General features: G+C 37.6%; 1 protein-coding gene across 1 annotated transcript in view; it reads left to right on the plus strand.

The window, feature by feature from the left end:
- SLC12A9 (solute carrier family 12 member 9) overlaps positions 1-10,133 on the plus strand; it is an 843,978-nt gene extending 833,845 nt beyond the window's left edge. The window contains exons 10-11 of the mRNA XM_044076336.1: positions 9,562-9,736; positions 10,084-10,133. Coding sequence (XP_043932271.1) covers positions 9,562-9,736; positions 10,084-10,133 — 225 coding nt within the window. The remainder of the gene's footprint in view (positions 1-9,561; positions 9,737-10,083) is intronic.
- The last annotated feature ends 501 nt before the right edge of the window (positions 10,134-10,634 follow it).

The following is a 10,634-nucleotide window of genomic DNA, read 5'->3' on the forward strand; positions in this document are numbered from 1 at the left end:
TGCAAGAAACCTGTTACTTGCCGATTTTACCCTTGACAAAGTCTTTGAAAAAATAATTTACAATCAATTCACTACTTACACTGGCAAGTGCCACTTAATTTGCTGGAATCAGAATGGCTTTTGCACGGATAGAACTACCATGACTGCTCTCTGGACACTCACTGATGACATCCTCACTAACATGGATAAAGGTAACCTCACCAGGGCAGTATCCTTGACCTTACCCAAGCCTTTGACCAATCCATCATGTTAATCCCACTTACAAGATATCGATATAAACTCTGAATCTCCACAATGGTTCAGAGATTTTCTGACCAACTGAACTTTTCTAGTTAAAGTTGGACTTGCCTTATCAGATGCAGCCTTCACTCTTTTAGAGGTTCATCAGTGCTCAGTTCTTGCACCAGTATTATTCTCCATTTTTAGAAATAAATAGCCTCTTGTGCTTACTTCATCTACAGCTCCTGTGTTTGACATGGTCTCGTATCAACCACTCCTCCAAAGATTTAATCTTATTGGCCTAAGACATCTGTCATTTAACTGGTTCACCAGCTACCTAAACAATCTTGCCCATTGTGTAAAATGGAATTACTCCCACTCCAATTTCCTCCATACTTCCCCAAGGTGCCATACTTGGGAGAGTACTTTTCAATATCTTCATCATGACATGCACAAGGAATCAAAACTCACCACCATAATACAACACGATGACGACTGAACGCTAGTTTGCTCAATCCCTAATCTTTCCACCTTAGAAACCATTTTACAGGAAGATTTCACCTATATAGAAAAATGGCTAAATAAGTTGCATTTGTGCTTAAACCCCAACAAAACCAATCTAATCATACCCCTTCCCAAAAAACATAAATCTAAACAACATTGATCTTCATATTCTCTCCTCAAACAACACAAAATTAAAACACATCACCAGTACAAAACTACTAGGAGTTAATATTGATAAATTACAGTTTGATCTGCCCATTGACACTTCAGTCAAAAAAAAACACACTGGAAGCCAGATTTCTTACACATACTGAATGATTACAGAAAGAAAAAAAAAAGCTACCACCTCTCTTCTCCTTCTGATCCTTCTATATGCCTCAATAGCAATCACAAATTTCAACTCTTCCACCAAACACAAACTAGAAAGCATCTACAACTACATTAGTAAACTTGTCTCTAGCTTCCCAAACTTTCCCACCACTGCACAGTGCTAAAAACCCTCATCTAATTTGAATGCTAAAAAAACATCAACTGATTTGAACTCCCTCAACACAATACACTCCCAGCATGCAAAATGCTTCACCATCTATAAATAAATGCAGAGTGCAAATAGCAGTGCTACAGGAGACACATTTGGAAAGAAGTGAGCATGTGAATTTGATAAAGAAAGGATTTCAGAAGGGATAATCAGAAGAACGTCAGGGACAAAGGAAAAGGTGAGTACCTAAACTAATTGCCATAGGAGCTCCAGTAGTGATAGAAGAGGTAGAAAAAAATATAATAATGCTACATTTGTGGTAGGAAAGAGTTACTGACAAGGGAAGAGGATTACTCTGGCATGTATTTATATTTCACCTAGAATTGACTGTATGGCGCTTAAGAAAATTATGAGAGAAAGTAATCAGTTTTCAGCAGCAAATATTACTTAACATGTATCTTGGGGACCTAGAAGGGAAAATATAAAAAGAAGATACATTTCTGAAGAAATTCATGAAAATATTTGGCATGGAAGACGTAAATTCAGTAATAGGAATGCAGAGAGAATTTGTACATTATTCCCCAAGATACAATAACTGGGCTACACTAAACCAAAATTATATTTCGCAGGAACATGTGCATTAATTGAAATCTTTGACATATGTCCAATAACTGTTTCAGATCATGTGCCACTAACAACTAAGCTGAAAATGTAGGGTAATGAAATAAAAATGAGACACTGGAGCTTCCCCACATACCTGTTAAAAAAAGAGAAATTTAAGGAACAGGTAGTGGAAATAATTTGAGAGTTATTAGGGAAGTTAGAAATTTCTTCAAAAGTTATAGCTAATGAGTGGGATAAAATGAAAGTGGAGAATTAAGAATATGATAGAAATAAAAGAAAGAGAAATGATTAAGAAGTAACTGTTGTCAGCCCCTCTAAATAATCCCTGTTTAAGTATTGCAGAATAAAGAGAATTTCACAGAAAAAGAAAAGGCACAAATGCAAAGTACCAACGAGAAAATGCTGAGGATCTGGATAATATGAATGTGTTTAGAAAGATTGCTGTTAAGCAACTGTTTTTTTTTTCTTTGATAATAACTTTACAGCACAAAAATGTTTGGCACAACAGCTTAGGCAACAGAAAGTAAAACGGGTTGTTGCCAAACTTAGCCTAGAACAAGAAAAATAACCACGGATCCAGTAGAGGTATTGGAGATAGTTCAAAAATTGTATGCAGATTTGTAAAGCAGAGGAATGTGGAAATCAAGAAAAAGCATAAATGGAAAGTATGCCAAGGTTAGAGGGAGATTAGGATCAACAATTAACAGCTAAGATAGGAGGAGATGAGATAAAAACAGTCCTGTATTATCAATCTTCAGAAAAGTCTCCAAGAATCAATGGTGTTCCTGTGGAAGTTTGGAAGCTAGGAGGGAAGTGCTGAAGATCTAGAAGGTTTTGTTGAACAGTGATTTAAAAAGAAGGGAAATACCAATATCTTGCAAGAAAGCTGTGGTGGTTGTATTACTTAAAGATGTTAAAGACCCATCAAACCCAGCTTCATATAGGCTCATTTCAATTTTAAACCATAACTATGAAATGTTTGTACCAGTAAATGCTAAAAGAATGGCAGAGAGTGTTGCCAAAATTGATATATATGGATCAGTGTGGTTTTGTGGTGGGGAGGCAAACATTTGACAGCATTAATAGAACAGTGATTATCCAGACAGAAGCAGAATTTAAGAAAATATAACTGTTGGTGGGTCTTGATACATTAAAAGCATTCAATAGATTAAGCTGGCATTTTGAGTATAGCAGTGGAAGCATTTACATTTCTTGGTACAATGTTGTTTGTCTTTTTCGGCTTTTTCCGGTTAGGTTAATTACGATCGGAGGCAAAAATGAAAGTGGTAGGATTCTGTTCTGATAAGTGGTATCTGAACAGAGGAAACGGAGTTGTCCTCTTTCCCCTTTGTTATTTGTATTATATTTAGACCATTGGCAAAGGAAATAAGAGACTCAGAAATTCAAGTATATAATTGGTATGGTAGTGAAGAAAAGTTGGCTTAATTTGCAGAAGATATTTTGTACTTGATAAATTACAGAAATCACTCAATTCCTGCCTTCTCTTAAACCTCCCTCCTCCTCCTGAACATTATTATGCATGTATTGTCCCCACAAATTCCATTTATTTCTATGTAATTTGCTCCTTCCCCTTTCTAAAGATTCCTCTTCCAATTTTTTTCTCTTCTGCAGTATTCACTACTTCAAGTAAAGATGGTTTAGATTTTAATTTCCATTTTGTAGTGATTGCATTTTTGACAGCTAACAAAATTAAACTGTCTATGTCTAGGCAATTTGGATTCTGTGTCACAGCTCAAAAGAATCATTCCTTAGTTATAGCCATTTGATCACCCATATTTCTGACATAGTATTTTGTAGTGAGTTTTTAAAATCTAGTAATTATTATACTCCTAAAACACATTACCAGTTACCTCTTTCTTCTCTGTCACATCTACAATACACGCTATCTACCTGAGGAAAAATTGTTTGGAGTCTACTTGGGATGTGAAAATACTTACATTGGATATAAAAAGTGTACAAACCCCCTGTTAAAAATGCCAAGTTTTTGTGATATAAAAAATGAGACCACAATAAATCATTTCAAAACATTCCCATCTTTAATGTGACCTATAACCTGTACAATTCAGTTGAAAAACAAATTTACTAGGGGAAAAATATAAAAAATAAAAAACGTACAATAAGCTGGTTGCATAAGTGTGCACATCCTTAGACTACTACTTTGTTGAAGCACCTTTTGATTTAATTACAGCATTCAGTCTTCTTGGGTAGGAGTCTTATCAGCATGGCAAATCTTGAGTTGGCAATATTTGCCCACTCTTCTTTGCCAAAGTGCTCCAAATCTGTCAGATTGCGAGGCCATCTCTTGTGCACAGCCCTCTTCAGGTCACCCCACAGATTTTCTGTTGGATTTAGGTCTGGGCTCTGACTGGACCATTCCAAAGCTTTAATTTTCATCTGGTGAAGCCATTCTTTTGTTGATTTGGATGTATGCTTGGCTTCATTGTTGTGTTGATAGGTGAAATTCCTCTTCATCTTCAGCTTTATAGCAGACGCTTGAAGGTTGTGGGCCAAAGGTGACTGGTATTTGGAACTCTTCATAATTCCCTCCACCATGACTAAAGCCCCATTTCCAGCTGAAGAAAAGCAACCCCAAAGCATGATACTGCCACCACCATGCTTCACCTGGGGAATGGTGTTTGTTTGGTGATTTGAGGTGTTGCTTTTGCGCCAAATGTACCTTTTGAAATTGTGGCCAAAAAGTTCAACCTTGGTCTCATCAGACCATAACACATTTTCCCACATGCTTTTGGGAGACTTGATGTATTGTTTTGCAAATTTTAGCCGGGCCTGGATTTTTTTTGTGTAAGTAAAAGCTTCCAACTTGCAGAAGCCTATCCTACAGTCCAGACATATGGACAATATGGAAGATTTTGTCACATGTAGTACACAACCAGTACTTGCTAAAAATTCCTGCAGCTCCTTCAGTGTTGTTGTAGGTCTCTTGGCAGCCTCCCTGACCAGTTTTGTCTTGTCTTTTCATCAGTTTTGGAGGGACGTCCAGTTCTTTGCAATGTCACTGTTGTCCCATATTTTCTCCACTTTTTGATGACTGCCTTCACTTTGTTCCATGGTATATTCAATGCTGTGGTAATTTTTTTGTACCCTTCTCCTGACTGATACCTTTCAACAATGAGTTCCCTGGGATGCTTTGTAAGCTCTCTGCGAACCATGGCTTTTGCTGTAGCAGGCAACTGAGTAAATGTCAGGAAAATCCTACTAGGATAGCTAATCTTTATTTGGGGTTAATCAGAGTCTCTCTAATTGATGGCAGGTGTGTACCCAAGAACACTGAATGTTGTAATTAAATCAAAAGGTGCTTCAACAATGTATTAGTTTAAGAGTGTGCACACTCCAGCTTATTGTACGTTTTTTGTTTTTTATATTGTTTCTCGTAACAGATTTGTTTGTTTTTCAATTGAATTGTACAGGTTATACGTCACATTAAAGGTGAGAAAAATTTTGAAATGCTTTTTTGTGGTCTCATTTTTTTTTATATCACAAAAACCTGGCATTTTAAAAGGGGTGTGTACACTTTTTATATCCACTGTATGTAAACACGTCCAAGCAAAAATCCTAAACCTTCTGGACTTTGTTGCATACTTGGGAGCCATGCATATGGCCACCCATTTTTCCCTTGAAAATTGTTTTTCCAGTCTCTTTTCTCAATCTTTTCTAACCTCCTCTGATTCTTAGTCATTGTGCAGTATTTTATAAAGCATACTAATTATTCCCTTTTGACAACAGTTTCTGTTCTAGTCTCATCTAAAAACAATACAAGAGCAGGTCTTTAACTTAGGATTCCTCTGTCCCTTTTTCTTTGCCTATACTCATATCAATCCCTGGTAGGGAAGACAGTCTCTAGCCTGCAGTCCAAATTTCTTCTTTCTCTCATCCTGTTTTATTAAAATTTCCTGTATAGGTATTTACTCCCACTACCTTGGTTTTTTTGCCAGTTTTCTCCAGTAAAGTCCAACCGTCTCTTGCCTGTTTTTATGTACCCCTACTTGCTGTCATCCCTATTGGCAGAATCTCCTTTCTCCGTTCTTGTTGGCTTGGTTCTTAGAATGCTTTCTGCAACTTTATGAATATAATATTCTGTATGATTGTTGTTCTCCTTAAAGGTCTGCATCCAAAATCCCAGTCTGTCCTTCTTTCTATAACTTTTCCCTGCTTCATCATTATTCCTTTCCACTTTGAATTATAACCACTTGTGTTATGTATGTGAGCCTTAACAGTGTAGCTTTAAAATATCCTTTCAAATTAGGTAATCCTAAACCACTTTGTTTTATAGGGGGGATCAACTTAACACCTAATTCTTGCCCTTTTCCCACATGCTTCTTCTTAACCTTATACCCAGTGAGAAATCCTGTTCCACAAAAACTCCTGACTCCCAGACAGTTAAGGTTTTCCCAGGTTTCCACAATAAAGTTAACCATCAGTGATTTCCATGTTCTCCATTAATGGTCCCTTATTCCCCTGTGAACCATGCACCTTCTGCCACTCTGGAGCTTCCTGAGCCAAGCCACTGCCCCTCTAGCTAATCGCATGAAATAATTCTCACCGATTCTGCTTGCCCACCAGCAACTGATCTTTGTTCTGTTCTTGCCCACCATGCCCTTGTTCTTTGTTCTGTTCTTGCCCACCATGCCCTTGTTCTTTGTTGCTGTTCTTGCCCACCATGCCCTTGTTCTTTGTTCTGTTCTTGCCCACCATGCCCTTGTTCTTTGTTCTGTTCTTGCCCACCATGCCCTTGTTCTTTGTTCTGTTCTTGCCCACCATGCCCTTGTTCTTTGTTCTGTTCTTGCCCACCATGCCCTTGTTCTTTGTTGCTGTTCTTGCCCACCATGCCCTTGTTCTTTGTTCTGTTCTTGCCCACCATGCCCTTGTTCTTTGTTGCTGTTCTGATCTTGCCCGCCCTGCCCTTGTTCTTTGTTGCTGTTCAGTTATTGAGGACCATCAGCTTTTCTTTATTAATATGTACATATATGTGTGTGTGTGTGTGTATGTATGTGTGTGTGTGTATGTATATATATATATATATATATATATATATATATATATGTGTATATATATATATATATATATATATATATATATATGTGTGTGTGTATGTTTTAGTACTTAGCTATACGTTTCTCAAACATGTATCTGTGTTGAAGTAGCTGGCTGGATCCTTCTCCCATACGTATAGCAATCTGTGATTTGTTACACAAAATTTCAGTCAAACAGCAAGTCACTAGGTGATGAAGATCAACAGAAAAACAATAAACCTTAATTTACGCTAATCGGGTACAATGAAAACGTGTATGTCAGTACTTCTGAGCATACTCTTTCTGATTAACGCAATAATATCTTCAGGAAGATTACCCATTGTATCACTGAATACTAATTACAGGTATTTAGAGTTTTTCAAAAGTCTTCTGATCTCTGTAAGGTTGCAGATAATCTAAAAATCTATTTCATCCCAAATGAGAATTTAAAAAAAATGTAACTTTTTCATCTAAGTGCCATCAACTAAGAAGAATGGGTTAGTTTGAAACAAAGCAAGCAAGGCTGGCCTTCTCATCGCTCAAGCCTAACCCCCTACTATGGGACTGTGGATGTTAGTACCATGTGTTCAGGAATTTCAAGAACAGTGTGACCTCCTTCAAAGCCTTAACAGATTCAATTATATTCCACCTAACTGGCTGAAATTAAAACGGTCATTGCAGGAAAAAGATTTACATCTAACACCCCTGAAACTGTCATAGTAGATACTGATGAAAGGACATGATGTGAGCAATATGTTGATTTTTTGCTCCATATCTTTCATGTTAACTGCGATATAGTTAAGGTCTCATTTATAACAAATCCCCTTTAATAGGAAGTCCAAGTGAAATTCCTATACTTCCTATAGTCATTTTGTTTTTCTGTTACAGTACTTATGAAGTTGGCAAGGCTAATGAATATTAAGTCCAATGTTTAACTCTAATGTTTACCACTGTGAGAGCTGCTGTAGGTCAAGTCACTTCAGGACTTTGAGAGAAATGGAACATATTTTGTCAGCACTCTGTATTAGTAAGATGATTTATGGAAACATATTGATATTTCATAGATTCTGCCCCACTAATTCTAAATTAAACAATCCCTGATATATTTCTCTATTCTTCCTTCTTCCTCTAGTTTTGGGTGGACATACTGTACCCACCAAGGAAATGTGCATGCATTGTTCTTTCCTGTCCCTTCACTGGACAGGTAGTATCATTTTTACTTATGCCCTGTAGCTGCACTTGGAAGGGCTCTTATTGCAGTGCAGTACCTTTTCACATATTTGTGAGTAACAAAAAAGCAATTTGGCAATCATGGAGGATGTTGTCAAGATGTTTGGAAGACTGTTCATAGGATCATAGTTGTTACTAGGCATGGCATCCAAGACACCATTGAGGAGACTACTCCAGATTCCCACTTTTCCCAGAGCACTGTCTGGTTAAGTAACTTGCACAGAGTCCTACAGTAGGCCAAAGAAAGCTGAAGGACTCAAACACTGGGACTGCAGGAAGCAGCCCAGTAGCAGCTGATGGCCTTAATTTTCTGTGCTAATTGCTGCATGGGGCTCAGCCTTCCTTTGTTGTTTGCTGAGATGAGACACTGTTCCTCCATCCCCAAATACATATTAAAACATCTGTATGTCAGCCCTCTTGTTTGATTTTGAGGTTATGGATTAGTTCAAAAATAAGGGAGACCCTGCTCCATATGTCTTTGCTAGTAACTTTGAATGGTCATTTAAATGTGGGTAGGGACTAGTCAGCTGGTCTACTGATTATCAGGTCAGTCATACATAATTTTAGTGTTTTAATTATATAACTGTTTGCTAGCTAGGTCAGAAGAACCTGCAAATATAGATAGAATATAGTGGAATAAGTTAACAGCTTCATGTATCTAGGAGGTTTGGCAGAGGAGAAGGGGAGTATGAATATTGAGGTTAAAGAATCAGAGGTGCTGCAGCTTAGGAGCACAAAGTGTCAGGGGTAGTATGTGACAAAAGAATGCCAAGGAAACTGAAAAGTAAGGTGTATAAAACAGTGGTACAACCATTACATGGTACAGAAACCTGAGCAGTAAAGGTGTAACAACTCAGGAAGCTTCTGGTTATGGATATGTAGAGCCTGAGATGGGTAGTAGAATGCACACTGTGGGACAGATAAGGAAATGAGGACATCAGAGCTGCATAACACCAGTAGAACAGAAGGTCAAGGAGAACATACTGCAATAGTTCAATTACATGTGCAGGAAAACAAAAGATGATTTGGTGGTTCTTTATTAAAATCTTGTCACCACAAATGCCAGGTGCCAACACTTTAAAAAAAAAAAAAAAAAAAAGATCAAATCTGCAGGAGAAGAGTGAATCTGGAGCATCACTCTTTTCCAATCTGGAAAAAAAACATCTCTCTTCTTTTTTGTAGGATTTTGAGGTCTTGAACAGCTCTCGAAGATATGTTGGTCGATATGTTGCGTTAAGAAGGTTACTGCAGAAACAAAGTGTTTAGATGTCAAAGAGTTACCCTAAACAAAGTGAATAAAATGTATATAATTATGCCATGTCATAGATGCTTCACTGCTTTCTGATTTTTGATTTCTTTTATTTGTACCAGTTACTATACTTTTCTAAGATGATGATTTGTTGGACTGGTTGACGTGATGTTTGACTCTCACACTGTATACTTCCTGTGATCTAGGTGAGAAAATACCTCCTGCTGCTGGATGTACGAAAAGAGCATGTCAAGTTCTGGAGGCCTCAGATCCTGCTCATGGTAGCAAATCCTAGAACAAGTTGTGAGCTCATCCAGTTTGTTAATGATCTGAAGAAAGGAGGCCTGTATGTGCTGGGACATGTGCAAATTGGAGATCTTGGTAATCCAGTGTTCTGTTTAATATTTTTTTTTCCTGCAACATGTTCTGACTTCTTTGGGATAGATGATATTGGCAGGCAGCTGACATATAAGATTAAGGCTCTAAAGTGTTACTGTTCTGCTTCCAGTAGGCAGGGTTTTATTTGTTCAGCCTCAGTTTTCCTGCTAGTGTGACTTTCAGCAACACACTTAACCATATGGTACTCCTGGGTCACCATGTGAAAGGGACATTTCTGTCCAGTGGGTTTACACTCTTAAGAGCACAATGAAATAAATAAGTATTGCATTCTTGCTGACTCAACACTTGCAGTCTTCCTTTAATGCATACATTCTGGTTCTGATATACAGGGTTTCGTGCATCACAGCTTGCATCTGGCAGCACTAATACTTTGGATTAGCGACCACATCCACTTACTACTTAGCCTGCACAGCTATTATGTTTTGTATGTTTGTCAAGCAGGTGGGTGTGAAGATTCAGAATGCTCCTTTTTTCATCCATGTTTTGTGTCACTGACAGAGTATACACAGAAATGTAAGTGGAAGTAAAGCAGGAGTAGCAATTGTGTAAGTACAGACAGTAGCAGTAATTTACAATACAGACTTGATAATACAGCTTGCAGGTATTAGATTATTTCAAAACAACAATGGTCCCAAACCAGGGCACAAATGTAGAAAGTAGAAACAACGAAAACTGCTCCAAGGACCAGGCAACACAACCAGATGTAACTGAAGTAATTTATTCACAGTCACTGACTAAGCGCTTTCACCAACAATTGGCTTCTTCAGAGTCAGTGTTTAAAATCCATTACAATCTTTTATACTCACACATTGATACAATAATGAGTTAATTGATGAGTTAATTGATACATTTCCCTCCAAAAACTTAAAAACCAACATTA

This window comes from Protopterus annectens, chromosome 7.part0, assembly GCF_019279795.1.
Source record: "Protopterus annectens isolate FY-2018-M chromosome 7.part0, PAN1.0, whole genome shotgun sequence".
NCBI classification, from domain to species: domain Eukaryota; kingdom Metazoa; phylum Chordata; order Ceratodontiformes; family Protopteridae; genus Protopterus; species Protopterus annectens.